General features: G+C 39.8%; 1 protein-coding gene across 2 annotated transcripts in view; it reads left to right on the top strand.

The window, feature by feature from the left end:
* Window positions 1-1,191: 1,191 nt before the first annotated feature.
* tpk1 (thiamin pyrophosphokinase 1) overlaps window positions 1,192-24,035 on the top strand; it is a 58,289-nt gene continuing 35,445 nt past the window's right edge. For both annotated transcript variants that reach the window (XM_053859490.1, XM_053859489.1), the window contains exons 1-4: window positions 1,192-1,542; window positions 2,257-2,343; window positions 10,182-10,256; window positions 18,093-18,162. In XM_053859490.1, coding sequence (XP_053715465.1) covers window positions 2,304-2,343; window positions 10,182-10,256; window positions 18,093-18,162 — 185 coding nt within the window. In that variant the 5' untranslated portion in view covers window positions 1,192-1,542; window positions 2,257-2,303. The remainder of the gene's footprint in view (window positions 1,543-2,256; window positions 2,344-10,181; window positions 10,257-18,092; window positions 18,163-24,035) is intronic.

Below are 24,035 nucleotides of genomic sequence, written 5' to 3'. Positions count from 1 at the left end.
CAATGTGATCAAAGAACTAAATAACTCTGACTGTCAAGTCAAACTACAATCAGAGAGCAGTATTACTGTTTTGTGCAACAAGCAACACACTCCACCAAACACCCTTGGAAGTCATGGTCACCGTCACTTGCAGGTGCATGATAGTGAAAACGATTCCAACAAAACAGGCAGCTATTGGATTTCCCTCTTGTCATCCAAATGTTTGGATGCAACAATCCCACTTGAGATGCCTTTCACTTCTTGTTTTTTTCCAATTCTGTCCTGATCCAGAGTTGGTCTTGCATTGTTCACTAGTTCCAATTTTTGGGGAGGGTGAAATAATGCGTAATAATAACAATGCATAAGGTACAGCTATCAAGTTTGCTAGTATGTGAAATACCAGCGACTTGTTTTCTGCCTTGAACTGACCATGATCTCCCAAGTTGAAGCACTTTCTTTATGCCTCTCCTACTCTGCACTGTGATTGGACAATTGTCCTGTCACAGAATGAAACACATGGGGCCTGTGCACTTTCACAGGTAACGTGCTCCAGAAAGGTCCATAGTGGATGTTTTTGTTCCAACCAAACTAGTACACACAGTCTTAGGTAGATGTTGAAACTAATGAAAAGCCAGGAAATTATTCACATTGTTTAGAACAGTAAGACTTTCATTACTGGTGTGAACTTGACAGACACTTTATATTTAGAATGAAGATGAGAGAAATGCAATATACCACATGTATATTTAAAGAGTGTTCTGGTGCAGTAAATTTTATTTATCAGTTGTCACATTGTTTTAGCCTGGGAAAACAGATAAATAAATCAATAATATAGTCAGCTGTTCTGGGCAAACAATTTTGAGAGCTAGACATGGCATTATAAAATCAATGTTTCAGTTAAAAACTATATATTTTAGATTATATTTATTTTATATTTTTCTTTTTCTTATATTTTATAAGTAAATTCGAGTTACAATTGCTATAATTTTAAACAATACATAATGAAGAAGCCACAAAATTGAGTTAGAATTTGTTGCCATTTTAAAATATAATCGAAACAATAATTATTGATTCGCCCTTGCACGTGTAAAAACTGAACTCTTCTAGACGTGTGCAATAAACTGGCCTCTAGAGGTCCCCATAATATTGGACCGACATTTTTCTTCCTCTCTTGGATCTCTTGTTGTTTGTTTACAATTCCATTGGCGGAAGTTGAGCGCGTCGGTCTCATGTGTTTCTTTTTATTATGTGAGCAAAGTCGAGGTGCGCGTGGGGAATCCGGATCAGTTAATCCATTCAAAAATAAGATTGTCTCTATTCGCTTTAGTCTGCGCACACCGTCCACGCGTGTGCTGTCTTGTGCGCGCGGTTCTGTTCCGAAGTCCAGCTCATCTGAGTTACACATTAGAAGCAGGTGCGCGACTTACACATACACTCGGTCTAAATGGAAAGTTAAACGTTGGCTCCTCTCAAGAGATTTGAGGCAGCTATTAATGCTGTGTAAAAGACCGGATGAGTTTTGGTTTCCCTTTCCTGGCAAAATCAATCGCAGGCTCAAGTGAGGTGAGTGAGTGACACGATATTCTCACGTGATAAAGTGTGGACATTGTTTAGCGGTCTGTCATTTAATCATTAATCATAATATATATATCTATATATATATATATAGATATATATATATAGATATATTTAAAAGGCGCGTGCGTGTCAGCGATTTGCAATGAGAAACATATATGTTGAAGAAAAAGTAACAGTTGATTTTAGATGAATCCTGTTAATATTGGTGCAGCAATGTCAGACTTACACCTATATTCTGTGCATCAAGGTTTATAGAAACAATAATCTCATCGAGACTACGTACAAGTCATGAAGTTCCATTTTCATCTTGGCCAAGTTTACTTTAACAAGAAAGTGGAACATATTATTATTAATTTTGTTGATGTTGTAGCCTTTTTATTCCTTCAATTTTGTTTTATTTCACATACCCAGCTGCACTAAATGTATTCTTAGACCCCTGCCTGTCATTTTAGATTTGCATTATTTGGCTGCGTAATATTATTCGTTAAATTGAACCAACACCATGGGGAATCACTTCTGTGATCTCAAGTCTGCAGGAAGAAATACAATGAATAATTTTTACAGAAAAAGTCACTTGTCAGGGTTTCTCCTCAAATCTTGAGGTATATGTTTCATTTCTAGACGATTTGATGTAGAAATTCTACTCATAAAGCAATGTGTTCTGTGCATCACGTCTAACTGCCTTTCGACTCTTCACAGCTTTTGACTATTTCCTGGACTAAACACTTCTTCTCTGGTTTGTGGCTATGGATAAATTGACTCCCTTGGAGTGCTTGCTGCCGTCAGGTTGGTGTCCATAAGTTACTTTATGTCCAATGAATGCCTACAATGTGTTTGAAGTATTGCAAGGTTAGTTCTGTTACCTGGACGTAAAACCCATTCTGGCTATTTGTATTCTTGATTCTGCTTTATTTATCATAAATTGTGCCATAAAATTAATCACAGCCAATGCTTTTATTAGCTCCGTGATTTGTCATTTATGACTTGTATCTGTTTTATGAGCACAACTTTTCAAATGAAGTTAACTGAGTGACGATTTGAAATCTGATCAAAATCCAGCATGCAACACGCCGTGCCCTTATAGGGGCTCCTACTTGTCGTCTTTCATCATCATCATTTTCAGCTTCCTGATCAGTGCTGCCTCATGAAAAATGGTCTACTTTCTCACAAGTAAAAAGCCAGTTACAGCCAAGTTAAACTTCTGCTCTCAGTTCAAGGTTCACGTAATTCCTCAGTGATTTGTCAGTGTTTATTATGTGAGGTGATGTGAGCTTGAGGGTTGGATTTCTGCCTCTGCTGGAAAGGTCACAGCAGAGACTTGCCTGGAGTATTGACTGCATGTTTTGTTGTTTTTCCACAGTCTCTGTAACATAAATTATTCGTGCATTTCGTGAAAAATTGCTGACCCGTGGTGTACTTTCATTAGATAAATGATCAATGCAGTCAAAATCGAATTTTGTGTCCACAAAAAATATTAACTACTTAGAGGAAGAATAGCTGACTAATGCGATCCATCCTCTGCTCCCAAGGAAGACCAGCAGTACACACGATTGCCTTTCTCATTAGTCACTGGGCCACATTGATCTGGATTAGAATACAAAGCAATCCAGTCAGGCTCCACAGTGTCAACAACAAAGTACAGTACTGTGTATACAAAACTATTGCGATTTATTTTTTTTCTTTTAATGTGAAATATGGTGCTGATTTATGTAGTTATTCTCTTGATATATGAACAATGTAAGTCCTTTCATATGTGTGTATCATTCTGTATGTTCATGACAAAAAATGTATATGTATTAAGAGAATGACAATGTTTGGAGGACGTTTCAGATGTATTATAATTGTAATGATTTAGCTTGTGTAATATATCCCAGTTATCAATGGCGAGGTAAACTCACCTCGAGAAAAGTTGAGTGCTCCGGTGTTCTTTACGGTTTGTTACAGAATTCTAGTGAGGGTGGCCACAGTGGTCTAGCAACAGAATATCCTGTTCCTCAAATTGTGTTGAACCACTCTGCATGTGTTTGAATCACCTCACCTTACCTTTTCTTTTATTTTCTCAGGGTCATTTTTTCATCACTACTCTCCATGTTGCCAAATTATCTGAGCCCAGTTGTATCATTAACAATAAATCATTTTTTTCCTGATTTATTAAAACTCTAAAAGCGCCTTTCCATTTCAAGACTCAACTTACAAGAACAAGGCTTCAAACTTAGGTTTGTTAGATTTAACTCACTTGGCAGCCTTTGCCAGTCTATTCCATCGATAAATGCCACTATAATAAGACCACAACAAAAAAATAAAGTACAAAACTTGGAAACTTGTGTGACAACATCGAGATCTAAATACCAGTTCCTCCTGGATTCCACAGACTGTTACATTTTTTTTTAATGTTATGACCAACAATGCCTGATTTATCGAACGTTTTTTTTTTGCAGTTCTTGAACTACATGCCCCTCATGTAGTTCAAATGTTAACCTTTACAAATTAGCTAGATTTTTTTTTATTAAAGAAAAACTGTGATAATGATGATGATAATGATAATACAGATTGGACCTAATTACAATATACAGCATTTGATTTCAATACAAGAAAGAAGAAAGAAAGTCACGCCTCAAATATAATCTCAAATAAGACTGAAGACTGATTTCCTGGCTTCAACCAAGACCTTGTTATCATCTTTCTCGCATTCATCAGAAGAAGATGTGATATAAATCTTGGTCATGGCACATACCTACAGCAAAAATATCCAGTAGAAATAGTAATGGGTCCATAGTAAGGTTCACTGTAAGTGAATGATTCAATATTCCTAGTTTCAGTTTTTTTGCCCAAGAAAAGCTCCAAGCTGGGTTGATTTTAACAAAGTGCGCTTTATTTGCAAAAAGCAATGATTACTTCATGTGCAAATAACACACCCGTACACAAAATGTATCTATAAACAAGTGTACATGCCAAGTAAAAAATGTTAATACATATAATCATACAAACATCTAATCTAATAATATCTTAATATCTTTTTTTATTATGATGATATGTGAGTAGTTCGCAGGCTGACCGCATGTGCTTGTTGTCTTCTAAATAATTGGAATTTGGACATTTATGAAAGGGTTCAGAATATATATATATATATATATATATATATATATATATATATATATATATATATGCTCACCACGTGAGTTCTGCAAGGTGCTGCAATTTTGTCCAGTCACCACAACTTTGTCACAAATTCCATAAATCACTTTAGTTTCATTTCAAGAGTGTGATGCTAAACGCTCACATTTGCCACCTAGGGTCATGATTCGGCCGTGACCAATTCTGAACTCTTTCATAAATGTCCAAATTCCAACTATTTATCAGAATCAGAATAAAATGTATTGCCATGGTCAGTGGGGATCCCACCAACTAGGAAAGTGCTTTGGAATAAACTGCTGTCAATAAAATAAAATAAAAATAAAATAAAATAACAGAGATCACGAATTCAACAGTCTGACCGCGGAAGGGAAGAAGCTGTTCCTGTGACGGGAGGTTCGGGTCTGGATGGACCGTAGCCTCCTGCCAGTGTGGTGTTATATTCACAATAAGCATCTTCTGATGTGAGATGCACACAGTCACAGGAGGAAAATGTGACACCCCAAATCAATTTTTTTATCCAAACGTGTGATTTCATCGACGCTTTGCTTTAGCGTTTCTGCTAGCAGTATTTTACATAATTCTCCCATGACGTTGTTTCTGTTTGCAAGCTGCCAAAGGTTTAGTGGACAAGTGGGAATTTCATGTTCTAGCTTCCATTTAATGAGAATGAATGTGTATCTGCTCAGGCGTTTAACATAATGTGTCCCGGATGGAATCAGATGATGAGTATCAATGGAAAACCTTTTAGCACCGCTGTATCCTGTATTTATCCAGTGATAATTAACCGTCTCATTTTTGCAGCCTTTACGTCTTCAGTGACTTTAATTGAAGCGTCAAAATGTGCAGTAATCACCTTGTACGTTGACAAAGGTCGCTGTGATTCTGTTTGCCTGTACACAGCTTGTTTGTCCTGACATTCCTGGACGTGTGCATCATTTGTGCAGTGCAAGAACATGCCAAATATTGTTTCCTCCTCTAGTAGAGCGTAGAAATCAATATCGCACAAAGGGTAACATCCATCACAACGCGGTGACAACTGAGTAGAAGCTGCCTGCCGACCTCCAGCAGCATCACAATCTTTTTTTAAAAATATTTTTCCGATGATATTCCCTTGTCTTAACATAAAGCAGAAGTGGAGGGAGGTGAGGGAGGGATTCCCATTACCATCACAGATTATTATTGTGAGACAGAAAGTGCTAATGGCCTTAATGGCATTAATGGGGACTGATTTAATAAGTTAAGCACTTAAAAGTTGGAAACTAATTTTGAACTTTCAGTTTAAGTAACATTTTAAGTGCTGGACTTTTTATTGCAAGTAGTTTTATCCAAAACAACATATGTATGTGCTTATCGACATCATGGAATTACTGCAAATAAACCAAGTTACTAACCTCATCTTACCCAGGCAATACAGATCCCAAAAGCATTTTTTAAATTCAAGGTAAAGTCTAAATAGGTGAGTTACGAGTGTGTATCGGACTCTCTGTTGTATTGACATCACCAGCTTATTAAGGGTATTATTGTTTTTATAATGTCAGGATTATGGCCACCAGTTTTCTGTATAGCTAGGAACAAGAGTGGGAGTAATTGTCATCACCACTTATACACTAAAAATGTTGAACAAAGAGATGTGCTGTTGCATATATGTCCATGTTTGTCCATATAGCTTATGTCTTTTCTGATTCAAGTTAAATTGTTGTTTCGATTGTTTCAACATTCAAAGGCAGTTGCACTTAATCTTACAGTGTCTGGGAGAAAGTGGTTTTCTTTCCGCAGTCACTGAAATACTGTTGTGTTTGTTGTATTGAGTTGCCGGCGTCCTAAAAATGTCAAGCGTACAGAGTCAGTGTTATACATTAGGCTGTAATTATAAATGGCTATGCTTGTAATTTCTCTGTGCAAGATGATTTTTGTGGGGATTTTGAGCGTTCAGAGCCATTTTAAGTTATTCCCAAGGTGACATTCCTTTGAACAGAGAGCACGTCTCCTTGTGCATGGGGAGAGTGCGGCAGAGGATTATCTTAAAAGTCACGGGTGGTTGATTTTCTCTTTTCTCCTCGGCACACCCCCGGCCAATTAGGAGACAAGACTGACAAATCGACGCCCCCTCTTCCTCCTCCTCCGCATTTTGCTTCTCTTCTGTCCCTCCCCTACCTTTTCCTCCCCCTAACCTTTAACTTCATCAGCACGTGCAGCTCAGAATACTGTCTTTCCTTCAAGTGATCTTTAACCCCCAAAGGACGCTATCTTTAAACCTACTTGTACTGTATTTGACAGCATGTTTATATAACTAGCGACAAGAAGTGAGACTGAAAATCAGTTTTCTGCCCAACCTTCTGGCCTACATCACATCTGGTAGTGAACTTGGAGATAAAATTGTCATGAATCCAGGGCTATCATGTCCGACATTTACAACCCATTTCATCAAAAAGCGCCTCAGTCCATGAGAATGGGCTCTTGGACCCCAGGTATGCCAATGTTTCCCGATAAAAGTGACCTATAGAAGCTATTTTCTGTGCATTTACTGTAAGTAGCAGACTCTGGTGGTTGATGCTAACCAGATTTGAGGGTACGTCAGCCTGCCTGCAAATAACATTTGACTCATGAACACGCTCAAACAATCCAACCCCAATGCTTGTATGCCCCAGTCAGAATTTTTAACTCCTGTCTGTGTGTTGTGGTCACAGATGTGCAGGATAAAGCCATTAAAACACAGGATTACAAGGTATTTTTAGGCCGTGTCACGATATATAGCTCGATATTTTTCCCTAGCCTTGATAACACGATGCATCAACAAGAGTAAGAAGAGTAATGTTAGATACCAGGGCTGGGCGATATGGTGTAAAATACATACTGTATCCCAATATATTTTGGCTGAATCGTGATATCTGATATAAACCCATGTTTAAACAGAGATAATATCTAACAATAATAAAAAGTCTTTAGCTTTTATTACAGCACGCATTCGCTGTGGCATTGTTTCGAAAAGCTTCTGCAATGTCACAAGATTTATTTCCATCCAGTGTTTTTTCACCAAGATCTTGCATTGATGATGGTAGAGTCTGACCGGTGCGCAAAGCCTTCTCCAGCACATCCCAAAGATTCTCAATGGGGTTAAGGTCTGGACTCTGTGGTGGCCAGTCCTTCTGTGAAATGATGTCTCATGCTCCCTGAACCAGTCTTTCACAATTTGAGCCCGATGAATCCTGGCATTGTCATCTTGGAATACGCCCGTGCCATCAGGAAAGAAAATAATCCATTGATGGAATAACCCGTATATTCAGGTGGTCAGCTGAACTCATTCTTTGAGCACATAACGTTGCTGCACCTCGGCCTGACCAACTGCAGCAACCCCATACCTATTTGCTTAGTTAAATCCAGGTGGCGACTCTTATTTTGGCCAGGCAGTGTATTTTAATACTTTCAAAACCTTCCTTGAAAGTAAGAGGAGCACTAACAATAAATTAAATGTACCAAATAAATATATATCTACGAGGGCTGTCTAAATTGATGTGTTGAAAACAAGTTAACCATAGTCAATCTTAACTCTGCTGATATGTTTCACGTACGGTAACATGCATGTTTGACTCTACACTTCTCCGTATGGGCGTTTTGAGTGAGCCTCCGTCCGTTCCGTAGTACGGAAATCCGGAAGCTGTACGGTTGAGACTATCCTGTGGAGTATTTACACGGGGAGGAATCCGCTATTGCCACTGAAAGTTCCGACTTTGCAAAAGCAGTCAGATTCAGGCAGTCCCTTTTCTAGCGCTACGAACGAACGCTGCATTTGACCAAGGGAATATGATGTCAGCGTGGAATGATGTCTGTCCTTAACACCGCAGGCTCTGCCAGGGGCGCATCTCTTCTCCATCGTTGTTATGCTGTTTTTTTATGGAACGCGTTTACAACGTTGTGCTTTCAACATGTTGAGCATTCAGTGCCTCTGAGGTTATTGGCAGTATCTGTTATGTTCAGTTGTTGTCACAATTATTTGCATTATTGATCTACATACAGTACAAACTGCACATGAAACGTTTATGTGTTTGACTGAATTGCACATTGCTGCTAACTGAGGCTTGGCAGGAGCATTGTTTTTGAAATAGATTTGGTGGCTGGAGGTCCTGAGGCTGCAGGAGCAACTAATCACGCTCTCCTCGTAGAAGTTTGTGCCCCTTCAGCAAACTGTGAGAAAAAGATTTGTTGTTCTCCCACTCATTGACAGAATTGATGAGTGGCGACTTTTAATCTGCAACTTTGAATCACAGCTATCAGCTGTCGTCTGTCTGGTCTGCCATGTATCAGATTTGTTTTAATCTATCTGACGTGCGCATGTAAGGATGGAGCTGGCACGCGGAGACGAACGTTCACAATGCTAACAACCTACAACTTCATTTAAAACACAAAATGAAATGGAAGTGATCAAGCTCTACATTTTATCAGTTGAATCATATCGCCTCAGTTCATATCTCTGTAGGCCTCCATATCGATATATATGGATTAAATCATTTTATCGCCCAGCCCTACTATAGGCCTGGCGTATGTACTACATTCAATTGGTGTCCATGCCTGAAACGGCTCCATTTTTACGGAACAATTTATCACGCCAGAAGGAAAATGATTGGGAAAACATGTGTCTCTGTGTGCATGTGGCTTAAGAATGTCTGCTACATGCACATCATTTTTTGAGCCTGACACAATGCCAGGATTTGTAAATACCAGACAAAGCACTTTCCAAAACAACATAAAATAAACCAAAGGTTTTTGATTTGTATTGTCGTCTCCTTTCTGTTTATCCAGTTTCTGCTCTCAACCGTTCCTCTGGCCATTTCCTGCCACCAGTTCCAAATGGATTTTTTTCATCGTCTTCACACACTCAGCTGTGATTCATTCTCCTGTGCTTCCCTTGTGGATTCATGCCCAGCGTTCGCTGTTGAATCGGACCTTGAATTATGACCTCATGACCTTGCTACATGCTGAGCTGATCTTTTTCATTATTAGTCCCACCATTGGACTGTACTTTGTATCATGGTGTATTATTGTATTATTTTCATTGGTATGTTCTACAGCAACATCAAGGGAAGTAAAGAGAAAAAAAGTAAAAAAACATCAATCATCAATAAATGTGTATCAGAAGAAATTTATATACAGTAAAATATCTTTTGTAAACATAAAAAAGTAGATTTTGTCTACGAAATTCAGAATAATCCATTTGTTTAATGAATTTTGCCAAATCAGCCAAATGGGTCCCTATGCAAACACTGCTTCAAGCTTTTTTCAACTTTTGCTATGCCACATCTCAGTAACAGTTTTCCTTCCCTTTCACACTGCATTGTGGAGAAAACAAAGAAATCCCAACTGTTCAGGCAGTGATGTAACAGTCATGTGTGAAACACACCTGAAACACCTGCCATGAATTGTGTTGTTTGATACAGTAGTCTTGTGAATCAGTCGCCTCCAGATTTTCCAATTGTGTTTTTTTCCAATTGCAGGTAAGCAGAAAATATGCCTCATCATTCTCAACCAGCCGTTAGACCAAGACCACTTGAACATTCTCTGGAAAAAAGGTAATATTTCCTCGGTGACACAACTTGTTTAGCATGAATATAGCATCCTACATAAATTAGAATCCCCAGCCACTGCATGATATACATGATCAGCACACGGAGCCTTCAACACAAGTATGTTTTTTCCATTTTGCTTTGACTTTTTGTCTCTGAATGATCTAGAAAAGGCTACATAATCAAGAGGGGAATAAAAGAGAAAACTCCAGTTTAACATTCATTAGCCACTACAATAAAATGTACCCCGAGCATTGTCTTATTAAATATTATAAGTTCTTATTACCGACATACCTACTCTTGAGGTTGCTACTGGCAGTGTTTAAAAATTGTTAATACAATTTAAATCATTTGTAAGATTCAGTGTCTGTTTGTCTTCGCGCTCACTGAAACGCCCCTCTTCATAAGTGGAATGTTATGACTTTTGATTGACTCTTTCTTTCTTCTTATGAGATACAGACCTGATCAAAATCTTAAGACCAGTTGACTACAATTTGCAAAAGCAAGAAGGGGGAGTGAAACGAAAAACATTTGGAACTTGTAATTTGAAAAATAAATAACTGAAATAGTTTATCAACTGATCATAAGTTTAAGAGCACAGGTTATAAAAGCCAAAATCTGCTCAAAATTCACATTCACATTGTCATTCACACGGTCACGTCCTCCTAAAGCTAAGAAGCTTTCTCTTCTTGAACATAAGCATAAGCAAGGGCTCTCGCAGCGTGCCATTGCTGCTGAGGTTGGACGCAGCAAGACAGTCATTCTAAATTTTTTGAAAGAGCCTGAGCATTATGGACCAAAAAAGTCACGTGGCAGACCCAAAAAAATTTCCTCTGCACTGAGCCGGAGGATCCGATCGGCTGTCCGTCAAGACACAGGGCGGTCCTCAACCCAAATTAAGGCCCTTACTGGTGCCGACTGCAGCGCAATAACCATCAGACGGCATTTGCGGCAAAGGGTTTCAAAAACCAAAAACTTTGTCTATAAAATTATTTTAAGAACACCTCTGCATTACATGGTATCCTTGTTAACATGAAAGAAAAGAAAAAGTAATGGTGATCAACTTACAATAAACAATAACTTTATTAACATTGTTTTTGTCTGTAACATAAAAGAATTAAAGTGCATCAATTTGCCTGAAATTATATATATATATATATATATATATATATATATATCGGACCGTCGTGGTGAAGAAGGAGCTGAGTCACAAGACGAAGCTCTCGATTTACCGATCGATCTACATTCCCACCCTCACCTATGGTCACGAGCTTTGGGTAATGACTGAAAGGACACTGCTCCTCCACATTGAGAGGAACCAGTTGAGGTGGCTCGGGCATCTGATCCGGACGCTCCCTGGACGCCTCCCTGGGGAGGTGTTCCGGGCATGTCCTACCGGGAGGAGACCCCGGGGAAGACCCAGGACTCGCTGGAGAGTCTCCGGTCTGGCCTGGGAACGCCTCGGGATCCCTTGGGAAGAGCTGGAGGAGGTTTGTGCGGACCGGGTAGTTTGGGCTTCCCTGCTCCGAATGCTGCCTCCGCGACCCGACCCCGGATAAGCGGTAGAAGAAGGTGAAGGTGAAGGTAAATATACACATATCATGAGTGGATGTGCAATTACACTTTATTCTAGTACGGCCAGGTGCCACTGGGGAACATACTTCTTGTATGTTCCCCAGTGGCACCTGCTTCTCCTTTGGCATTGCTCCATCCCCCCCCTGGGAGGCCCGACACACTATTTGAGAAGGACTGTTTTAAACCAAAGCCGATTAACTGTTAATAAACATATGAATTAAGTATATTATTAATAATAACAATAATCTACGTATCAGTCCACTCTCTTGTTTTGCCGGATTTTGTGCTCCATGTAAGTCTTCAGTTGTGCAGCTATTGCCTAAGATAAAAAGGTAAAAAAAAAAGATGACTGAATTGACAATCTACAGAATAGAGTCTAAGATAAGCGCTTCATATTTCCTCACGTCTTCATCTGTGTGACAGCGTATTCTGACAGTGAACTCCTGAGTAAAAGCTCCTCACATGTATCATTCATGGTGTTTGTCAAATACCTAGATGACATTTGGCGCATGATCATGTCACAGTTTGTTTGTCTCCAAATTGTTACCTGAAGGCACCGTCACCATGTCCCCGCCTCACAGACACCTGCACTCTTTTAGAAAGCGACACTCACAGGTCTCTGATGTGCTGCCGCTGGGCTCGTCTTCACCTCTGGGAGTGGTAGAGCGGCAGGGAGGAAAGCAGGGATAGAAGGTGGATGAGCACAACACTGATCAAAGGAAAACTCATTTACTTGGTTCGGAGTGTGATGTTGTGAAGTGGGAACAAGCTGCTTATCTCGCTCACACACCCTCTCCTTCATCTGCTCCATCAGTCATCCACTTGCTCATCAAGTCAGGCACCGATTCGCTTGTTTATTTAGTCGATCGCACATTTACTTAAAGATCCATTGCTCGGTCGTTGTGTAACTGCACAAATAAGGCTTTGGATAGGCCAATCAGTAAAGGTGAACCTCTATATGAGACATAAAGTGTTTTCCTAGCTGCCTTGAAATCTAGTTTTTTGGAAGTCTACTGATATGCACTTGGAATGGGCAAATGAGGAAGTGCTGTCTCAACGTTGCCAGCTCAGTCAATATACAGACGCTACAGGGGTTGGACAAAATCATAGAAACACCTTGAAGCTTTTTTAGCTTTAAGGTGTTTCCATTATTTTGTCCAACCCCTGTATATCATTACTGATGGGCTGTTTTGTTTATTTTGTTGTTGTTTTTTGCGTACATATTTTGTGTAGAGTCTCAATTTGGCTTGAGGATTAACCAGAAAAACCTACACACTGGGCCAGACCTGGGCAACTCACGGCTCCCGAGCCACATGCGGCTCTTTCCCTAGTTTCATGCGGCTCTTCACCAAATGAGCCACTGAACTGGCTGCAATTTTGGTCAAGTTGCTATTGAGATGATCGTTTATCCAGGAAATAAGATGAAATGACTTGTGTTTAACTTTGAAACATAGAACAACAAACCTTGCCGCACGTTCAATGCCTATGTGAGTCGCGGTCCTAAGACTTGGACCGTCATCAGATCCACGATCAACCCGATTTACATGACTTAGTTCCACGTTTGACTTTGTCATTCCCTAAACTAAATGTATGGCATGTGTTTCACGTCTTATTCATTATTGATCGTCATAAAGTCTGCTTAATTCAGTGGAGTGAAGATGAGACACTCCAGTCTGCAGCATCACTCACACCAACAGACCGGGGCCACGTTATTGGTGCCATGAGCCAAGTAAAAAAATATATAAGTAAAATAAGTGGCGCACACATTTCTATCTACGCCGCTTGATATTTCCAGGAGGATCATTGTAAAAAGTATGAATTTTAAAAATACATGCACAACAGACATTCGCCGGACATGAACCAGCAACCTTGTGACACACAGAAATGTCCTTTAACTGCTGTACCGCCGCAAAGTCACATGACTGAGCTGTTCAGGTGAGCCCTACTGCCTTACACATTTGTAGAATGTGGCTCTTTTCAGCAACTCAGTAAACCAATATGGCTCCGACCCTCTGACTGGTTGGCCACGCCTGCACTAGACTGTTGGTGCCATTGATGACTAAAAACTCTGATTGCTGTTAAACACCATGGATTTCATTTGACTGTGACCTTGACTGGTCATGAGTCTGTTTTAGTTGCAGCTGATAACACTTGTTATCAATCAATAAGGGCCATCGGTTTAATCAACCCTTGCTATGTAGTTCTGAAGGCTCATCAGAACCTCAAGTGTGATATAATGGAGGACAAATTATGTCTTGCAGGGCTGCAGCCATCGATTATTGTTGTAATCAAGCGTTCCATGGATCATTCTGTCGAATTATCGTGGAATCACTTACAGTGCTGGGCACTTAAACTCAGCATTGCACAGTACAGTAAAGACAGCCCTGTATTTGTGACAGCGTGTATAGTCATACAGGAACTTTATTTATTTTTTCAGTTTTTTGTAACCTAATATTTGACTGAACCAAAACAAGTCCACCTTTTTTTATGAATCAAAATATTCAAGCTGAGATGTATGACTCTGTTTGGTCCTAGAATAATGCGGCATTGAAGATCACACGTACCGTAGTAGTATGTAGATGAGTAGTTGAATGAGGCTTGAAAGAAAAGGGTGTTTGTTCAGGGAATCGATCAAATCCCAAATGCAGTGTGAAGAGCATGTTAGTGCTGAAAATAGGCTGAGAGGTGGCATGGATGAATGACTGATAGATTTAAAAAGGATATTACAGCATCATAATAAGCATAATAATCTTTTCAATGTGCCCTCTCCTGCTTTGTGCAACAGCCCCATCTTGACAGGTATTAATCCTCCCCAGTGGACTCATCAATATTGCTGTACAATATTGCAGCGCAGCTTGAATTGAAGGCGTGAGACAGGGCTTTGAAAAGAAAAAAAAAATAGATGTGCCATATGTATAAACTTCGCTATCTCTATGGCAAAACATATTTATCATGCAGCCATGTGAATGACAGTGTGCTCTAAACCTTGGCAAGGATTATGGAGGCTACTTATTCACAAGGTCACGGTGTCTCTGTGAGTGACAGCAATAGCATAGTTGCTATGCTCTCGGGAGAATCTGTATGTAGAGGCTGTTCGTAAGTCAGTGGCGTCTGAAGCTTATCTGGCCAAACTCAAAATCTGAAGACATGGATTAATGACTTGGTTGTCACCACATCGGTTTACTGGTTCAGAACTACAATTTCGTCAAACTGTTTTGGTGACGAATACACAAATGCATTCATCTGACTAGAAAATTTAGTCACTCATGGCAGCACCTAAATCTTAATCCTCACTCACAGCAATTTGCCCAAGCCATGGGTTCTGCTGCCTGAATGTCCCCAGCACCATTCAGCCAATCCTCCATCTGTAGTGGCTCCTTATCGATGACACTATTTTGGTTATCTCTTTACAAAGTCATTATCAGGAAGAAATTCTATTTATTAGGTAAATAAGACAGTGGCACTGTGTCAGACTCATTGGCGTATAGTGTAGTCTCGGCATGGGCATAGTTTACATCATTTCTTTTTAAGATCTGGATGCAAATGAATGCACATCTAATCTTGAAATACAGTGCATCCCCATTTTGGACAATGCATGATGCAATGGAAAATGTTACCTAGTTCAATCTGAGGTCCTCATCCGATCGATTATGGCACCATAAGAGCGTTTCAAAATAAAATGCTTTTCACTTGCAACACACGGATTGTCCGTGCACTGTGTTCATTTCGGCCTTATTGCTGCATGTTTTTCACAAAACTTATGGACCACCGGAAACCGTGGGGGGCAGTGTTTCTGTCTACCCGATAACATAGCTGGAATGAGACGAAGAAGAAGACATAACAATGCAGAAATTCTCCGTCCACTAGTTGCCATGTATTGCCTTACTGACTGCAGCTTCCTACAGTGCTGCCTCTTTTGTGCAAGAGGTACGTAATAAGAACTTCTTACACAGACACTGTTTGTGTTTGAAACGGAACGTAACGTAAAGGGAAGCAAGTGACAACAATAGAACATTCTCTTCTTACAACTTTGCCGACTCATCTCACCACTTTCATGACTCTTAAATTACACTTTTTCAACATATTGAAATACAATACCTAAACGCAATGGGACGGTAAAGCCACCGAAGCATCTGCTCTGCAACACCACCAAAAACAAGACTGGATTGGAAAGGTTTATCCTCATTGAAGAGCATCTCTATAAACCTCTACTGATGAGTGTAACAGCTGGTTCACTTGCATATGTCAATGTTATGAGCTCAACTCCAGTGTCTTCGTGTTGCTCTGTGACGGTTCTTCGGTACACCTGATCAACACAACACGCTCCTCAGCTCCCTCTTCACTCAAAAAATCATCAGCCTGACAAACATGTTTTTGAGGCTCTATAGGAGTAGAAGCTGCTGGGCTGACTCATGTCTCTGAGGAAGCCTGGCCCTGTGTGTCTGCATCAAAATGCTCGTGTTTCGCCGGTCAGTGGTGCCAAGCGCCCGCTTCTCTGCTACAGATAAATTGGTGGATGCAGGGAGAGCTGGTGGCAATTATGGACTCTTCTTTCCACCCTTTTTTAAAGTGATGCTACTGCGAGTCCCCAAAGGCCTTTGGCCAATTCACATGTTTTCTCAAGTACAAACACGTGCTTTGTGGACGTGAAGTGGGAAAAATATTTTTGTTTTTTAGATGAAGATGTCTTTCTTTAATTGACACATTTGAACAGACCTCATTGGATTTGTTGCTGGTCTCTTTGTTGCCTTACTTTTTGCACATGGTACGCAACCACAGCTGCTTCTTTGAAGTCTTTCCCCTGTGTGCTGTATAACACACTTAAAAGAGGAGAATTCGTCTTCAATTTGAGCAGAATACATTTGCAAATATTTTACATCTCATCTCAGAAAGCTGGTATTTTTTTGTCTTAACACATTAAGGTAAAAAAAAAAAAAACTGCCCCACTTACCTGCTGTCAAAACAGCACAGTTGAGTGCCCTTTCGATAAATTTGGCTTTAATTAGTCCAATTATTTAGTCATCCAAAGCCCTTTACTTCCCTGTATGTGATGTACTCAACCAATTTAAGAAATGGTTCTGACGGAACAGTGTTTCATCTTCAGTGTTTTGCGGGAAACATTTTTAAAATAATAAAAAACAAATAAATAAAATAATAAAATAAAACAAATAAATAGATAAAACAGTTTAGGTTTAGCTGTGATTTACTTTCTAAATCCAGTTCCATTGGAGCGAAAATAAAATTAACTGCAGACACTCAATTCAGTTTTGAGTGTGAAGTGGTTTAGAGGAAAATCCAATTTCCAGTCCTGTTCTAAAGCATGTGTTGCTTTGTGATTCTGTCAATGTGATGGATAAATAAAATAAATGCCATTCCAAATTCAGTGTTTGTCTATCTCTGTTTTAAATGCTTGAAAAGCGTGGATATTTTAGGGGCTTTAAATATCAGTTGACACATTCTTACTTCAGAGCGCCATCTCATGGCTTACCTCAGCCCAACTTACGCATTTCTTTGATGCGACACGCTGCCCACGACATCAGGATAAACCCCAGAAGGCAACCTTCAAAAGGTCACGCTAGATGCACTTTTCCTGGGCAACATTCACCAGCTCTGACTGGCTGATCCAGAGACACTGCCAGGCCAGTGAAGAGATACAATCTCTTCACATGGTGCTGGGTCGACCCCTCGGTGTTGTGGCTGGCCGTGCCTGAAGCACCGCCAAAGTGAGGCGTCCATCCTCATGAGGTGCCCGAACCACCTCAACTCCTTTCAACATAGACAAGCAGCGGCCTCTTCCGACTGACAGAACTTCTCATCCTATTTCTAAGGGAGATGCCAGCCACCTGTCGAGGACAAATCATTTCAGCCGCTTGTATCATGATTATGCCGCAAATGCTAATTTCAGTGTCGTACACAAACCCGGGAGTTTTTCTTTTTTGTTATACCCCTCATTGCTGTGTTTAATTGGCATATGAAAACAATCAGCGCCGGTCTGCTATGTCATACTGTGAGGCTGCATTAAAGAGAATTGTTGGCTCCCACTGAGTTTGAATAGAGTGCCCACTGCTCGTGTGGTGGTTTGGGATTGTCAATGAAACAATAAACATGAGAGTGACTGCACTGTTACCTTAATATGAAGCGCACCTGCTGAGATTAAAATAAGTTCATGAAAATGTATAAGTTGGCAGCACATGACATAAATAGGACAGGAAAGTGATCCTGCCCAAGCGATTTTATGGTTATGTTTGTGTTTCTGTCTCTTTGCAGCTCTCTTGAGGGCTTGTGCTGATGGAGCTGCCAATCATCTTTACAGCATTACATCTGAAGATAGAGACAGGTGAGTCATGACTTTTACATACAAATATTTTCAATCTACTCTTGTGTTTTAAGTTATGTTTAGGCATAAAGAAATGTCACATATTGAAAATTAAATACTTTGGAATATGCTGTGTAGAATGTAGATATTTCTCCCCTCAAATTTGACTTGTAAATACAACAGACTTCCATGGGTGTGATGGACCCAATAGGCAACAGGGTCAATCGTCTCTCCCAAATTGCCTTTTTGTTGTTGCATGCTCTTTTCTTCAACATGTAAAATTAGTTTAAGGAAGGCAAACCAGTTTACTGTGATGGAATAGATGGGTGCCATGCAATGGCTGCACAGGAAAGCAAGCAGCACTTGCCCTCTACATCCAGCTGGCGAGAAACAAAATGCTTTTCTTTTGGAAGAAGGCGGGGAAGCAAAACTTGACCGCTGACTTCTCAGTTCATTATGCAGAGTTTTTGCAAAGGACACCTGATTCCTGTTACTTTTCGGAGAAAGGCAAAACAAAAAAAACATTGCTGTCTTGTGTGTGAACTGCAGTGCTGCAGTGGGTATGTTTTTTACTGTTTGTTAACCTGTTTTGAGGCTAATGGAGTTGTGCTGTTGGGAGATAGACAAGTCCAGGGTGCAGTCTGTCCCTTAAGTGTAAGAGGTTTTAGTCTTAACTCTCACTGGGCACGCTGTGTACTTCACCGTACATTGTAATGAGAGTACGCGCTTGTAGTGCCCAGCAACAGATAGATGTCTGTAGGATTAACCATATTACCATTGGTTATAGGTGCCGATTCACTCTACGATCCGGTCCTCGAAACGTGACAGCAGCACTTCCAATGATATTCCCCCGAGCATGAGGTTTTGAGCACCCATCAACATGAACAAAAATCTTTGTCCTTTTTATTTTTCAGTGTTTCTTTTACTGTTATTATACAAGTGTCTTGCTGGAGATAAGTTGTAGCTATACTGAGGTGGTTAATTCTGAAGCCCCTGAATTATTTTTCCCCATCCAGATCAATTCAAGAAAAAAAAAAAAAAAAAAAAAAAAAAACCTTGGTCAGTCTTATTGTCATTATGAATGTCCATCATCTTAGTTACTGTAGCAACCTTCCAAAGCCAAAACAGAGAACATAAAATACTCATTCATTGACACTAATGTTTTCAGAATGCCTTGGCAAAGACAAAACATGAAAAAATGTTCTGACAGTTTTTGTCTCCCCATGTGGAGATGAGTGCTACAAAATCTTTCTCTGGTTCCAACAAGGCTGTTAAAGTTAAATCGCAGCTGTGACAGATATCAGCGCTCGCAACATCAAAACTGTTCCATTGTGTTTGTCAGAGTCATGCAGAGCTGTGGCTCTGAGGGCTCAAAAACCAAACCGAACCTTTCACTCTCCATGCAGATGAAAGGATCACACTAAATGTCCCCCGTGATCAAGGCTGACAAATTTCCTCACTACCTCGCTGCAGGAGCTCATAAGCAAGTAAAGTTAACTTTCAAATCAGGACACAGAAAACATCTATGTGTCTGACTTCACAGCGGTACAGTTGTGACAACTGTTGATTCAATTTCAACGAATTATTTTGTTTGACCTGCCACCACTTCCATGACTGACCTTTTGTTTGAACACACTGGAGACAGTCCGTCAGATTTAGAGTACAACTATCTAAATGTATGTTTATATAGAATGCAATTTTGCACCATTTAAGCTGGGTTTGACTGCTTCATTTCAAATTTGAAAATGCTACACTGTCTTGTCACAAGGCACTTCCTCCTACTGTAGCAGGAGAAGCTACAAACATACAAATGTCACAACTTGTTAGGAACACTTATTTTCCTCCAGGCAAGATCCCTTTGTCCTCTGTCCCAGTCGTAGGGACATTTCAAGTCTTAAGGCAGAGAATTCCTGCCACTACAATGCTCAATTTGTCCTCTTGTAGTAGCTGACAAATTCCACATCAGCCTGAAGCTATGGAAGCAAGGGAGGGGGGAAAGTTCATCTTCCTGAAGACCCCTCACATTCTCCTTGGTCTCAGAGATGTTCAAGCTGCAGGTGGTTATCCATAAGCCACATGACCGAGCTGGTGATCAGCCCCCTGTTCACCTTCTCCCATTCCAACAGTAGCTGTGTCATCTGAGTATTTCTGCAGAGGGCACATCTCAGAGTGGCTTTGATAGTCAGATGTGTGTTGCGCGAACATTAATCCAGACAGCATTGTGCCCTGGGGAGCCTCAATGTTACACACCAGATGCCCAGACACACAATTACAGAGTTTCGCTGACTATTTTCTCACCCTGATGGATGTTGTCAGCATCCGCTGGACAGTTGGTTTGTATATAAATGAGAGGAGGACAAGTTTGTGGTCTGACCTCTTGAGTGGGAGGAGGATAGCCGAGCTATAGGCGCCCTCTATATTTGCATACAGCAACTGCAGAGTCCTTGTCGGAAACTTGACGTGTTGTGTAAAACTTTGCGAGCCAAGCCAACGAATTTGAGTGTCTTGCGTTTCTTTGGAGATAGTATTGGACCTAGGGCTGGACATATATGACCTCAAATCAATGAGTATGAGTTTGCGGTATACATTGTCTCTAGAGATAACTTGAGGCAATATATATACTGTGAACTGAACTTGAGCATGTTCCCAAATGTGTTTGTGATGCCTTCTAGAGGAGTAAACAAAAGCCTTTTGTCAGGCTGGTTGCAGCTGTCGATCAGTTGCATTAATTGTGAAGCTAATAGCTTGAGTGTTCCGCATTTCCAAAAAAAATTGAATCTATTTTACAGGCTTTTAAGGTGTGTATTGCAGATATCATGACTACTCATATTGTAGACCATTTTACCAAGATTATTTTTGTCTTATTCTCTTATTCTTATTTCTCTTATTTTAGTTTATTGCGCCTCTCTTTTCTTCTGTATGAAAATCTATACAAATAATGTTGCACAAGACTTACATATATATATATATATATATATATATATATATATATATATATATATATATATATATATATATACACATCTCATTTCATGTATTGCTCTGACTTTTTTTTTTTTTCCAATTTCTGCTCTCAAACTTTTTTGATCAGCTGCTCTCTCTCGAAGACTCTCTCCAGTGTGATTCCAGTGCAGCATCTGCTATTATGTAATTGAAAATTCATTTTGTCTAATTTGCCCACCGAATCAAATCCTCCGGGAGGATCAGATGTCAGGAGATGGATGAAGAATACGGGGGAAGTGGGCTGGGTGTGGGTAGAGGTAATTGGCCAGATGCAGATTTTTCTGAATCTGAAGCTTGTGTTTGCGTTGCTGGAGGATTGCATTACTTTCATGCATTTGGGTCTGATTAATGGATTGATGTTCCATTCCGTGTGATGTAAAGCTTTCAGTAAATAGTGTCAAGATCTATGACTGAGTATACGAATGAATATATTAATTTCATCGACACTTAACATTCCACTTATTACTTTTTTTTCTTTTAAATTTTTTTTCTATAGTAAATATAAATGCAACTTGTTCTCTCATGTTTGTGCCATTTGATGCACCTCTGCTACCCTGTAGCTGTACGTTCACACCATAGGCGATTTATTGTAAGTGATGAAAGCAACTGACTAACAAGTCCATGTAGAGTTGCCATTACGCGCGGCAAGTTGTATAAATGAAAAACATTTATCTGAATATATATTAGAATTTGCTTCACACTTGCAAATGTTTTTATACAGATCATAACAATGAGTTTTTTTCTTTTTTGGAAAATTGTCACAGTCCAAAATATATGCACTGTTTAAGTGTCAGTGTGGTAATAGATGTATTATTGTAAGTAAGCAGACTACACAATTAAGTCATAAAGAAATTTGAAATGAGTGAGAAAAGGACTGTTGGGCTTGTTAGAGAGTAGAGAGTTATAGTTAAACAATGATGTTATTTAGATAAGTTGTCTGTGCTTTATGAGAGCAAACTTCAAAATAAATCTTTCAAGAGTGCTGTCAGTAGTAAAGATTTCCATTGGGGACTGAGGCCTTGGTATGTTGTCTTCATTTCCTCTGCCTTAATGACAAAGAACTTCATAGTCTTGAGAAAAAGTATGTGAGGAAAAAAGCATTTATTTTTCTGTTGGAGGTTGTCATTTTTGTGACCTTCATTCTCTCTGTCAAGGACACTGCTCACATAGTGATAATCAATCACCATTTAAGCGTGAGAAGGAACTGTTATTTAGTACCAGTCAGTGAAGAGTCGGATTAGTTCAGAATAAAAAATCTTGGAATTGTGTTTTGGAGGTCAAAATGGAGCGGGGAAGGTATGAGCTGGAGAGGAATGGAGGACTGTAGAAGTAAGACAGAAAATGTGTAAATGAAATTGAGGCTGGAGGATCCCACAAGATGTTTGGAGTAGAGTTGGTGAACACAGGTAAGCCCAAGTATTTAGGATCAATCATACAAAGTAACAGGCAAAGATCGAGGGAGGAGAAGAGGAGAGTGCAGGCAGGGTAGAATGAACAGAGACAACCGTCACAGTGAACTAGTACAGAAGAGTGGCAGCCAGAGTCGAAGGGAGGACAGTTGTGAGGTCATCAAGTTTTCAATAGAAGGGACTACAACTGTGGTCACCCACCTTTTTGCAACTGAGAGCTACTCCCAAGGGAACTGTCTGACCCCAGAGGGCTACCATTAGCCTTGAACACAACGTGCTTTGTAAAAAAAAAACAAGCTGTAAACATCTAATTCTACAAAAATAACTTTTTATGGAAACAAACATTTGAGTCAAATAAGAAACATTAACAGAGTAGATGTTGCCACGGTAACACTTTCAGATGCAGGTGTCTCCTGGGCAGCTGTTTTACTAAACTGACCCTGGTTGATGGAAAAAAAAAGAAAATGTTCCCTTAATACAAGCCTGAATGTCTCGAGTTTTGTTCATCTTCTTCTATATATTTATGCAATATAAGCAGTTGTATCATCTGTGTGTTTTTCTTAGCTGTCACACGTTTAAACATTGATACATTCAAAAAAAAAAAAATCAGTTCACTGCATAGCGCTGCCATGCAAGATGTGGATAACCCCAAGATTACACCGGTAAACAAATATGGCGGCTACGTAAATCCAGCAAGAATACAGGAAGATGCTCATGGTCATTATCCTGTTTAGAAATGCTCTCCAGACGTACTTTGCAGCAAATCCAATTCCACAAAGAAATTGATGACGGCATTCTTGATCAAATTTCAGTTTCTTCATATTTATTTCTTTCAGCCATCTCGCCAGATTTGTGAACAGTATCCTGTTTGAATCCAAATCAGAGGATTGAATCTTTAATGGGACTGCAAACAGGTTTATGTTCTCCAACGTAAGAAATACTGCCAAAGGACGTCCACTCACACACTCACACGTGCACACACAAGGTCACTATGCCTTTCCCATCAGCCAACTTGGACAAACTGCTAGTAAAATGCTCTATTTCCCATCCAAATTAAAGTGTCGCTTAATATTAATGTGGATGCAGAGACGGACACACACGTTCCCATTTCGTTTTTGTTGTGTGTATACGCTGTATCCGCGCACACGCACGCTGGCTGGCTTTGTTATTTACTGTCAGCTGATGGAGTCATGCACATGGGTCACTATGGGATTTGTGCGTGTTGCAATTTGATCACCATCTGTCACATCAAAGGTTAAATGGAAGATCACATAGCATCTCATCATTTTTATAATCTTTTCACCCACCCACTGTCAACTGAAATTATGCAGGAGGACTTGATGTTTCTAGATTTTTTTTTTTCATGTAGTTGTGTACGTACTTTCCAATATCCATTTTGAATAAAAGAGGCATTCTCAGACAGTGAGTTACAACAAAGGCCAGAATGCTCAGTGAAAATCATGTTTGTAGTATCACTGTAAT

This window comes from Synchiropus splendidus, chromosome 3 (assembly GCF_027744825.2).
Source record: "Synchiropus splendidus isolate RoL2022-P1 chromosome 3, RoL_Sspl_1.0, whole genome shotgun sequence".
NCBI lineage: Eukaryota > Metazoa > Chordata > Actinopteri > Syngnathiformes > Callionymidae > Synchiropus > Synchiropus splendidus.
Note: the sequence above shows the minus strand (reverse complement) of the source record. Positions and strands in the feature narration are given on the sequence as shown.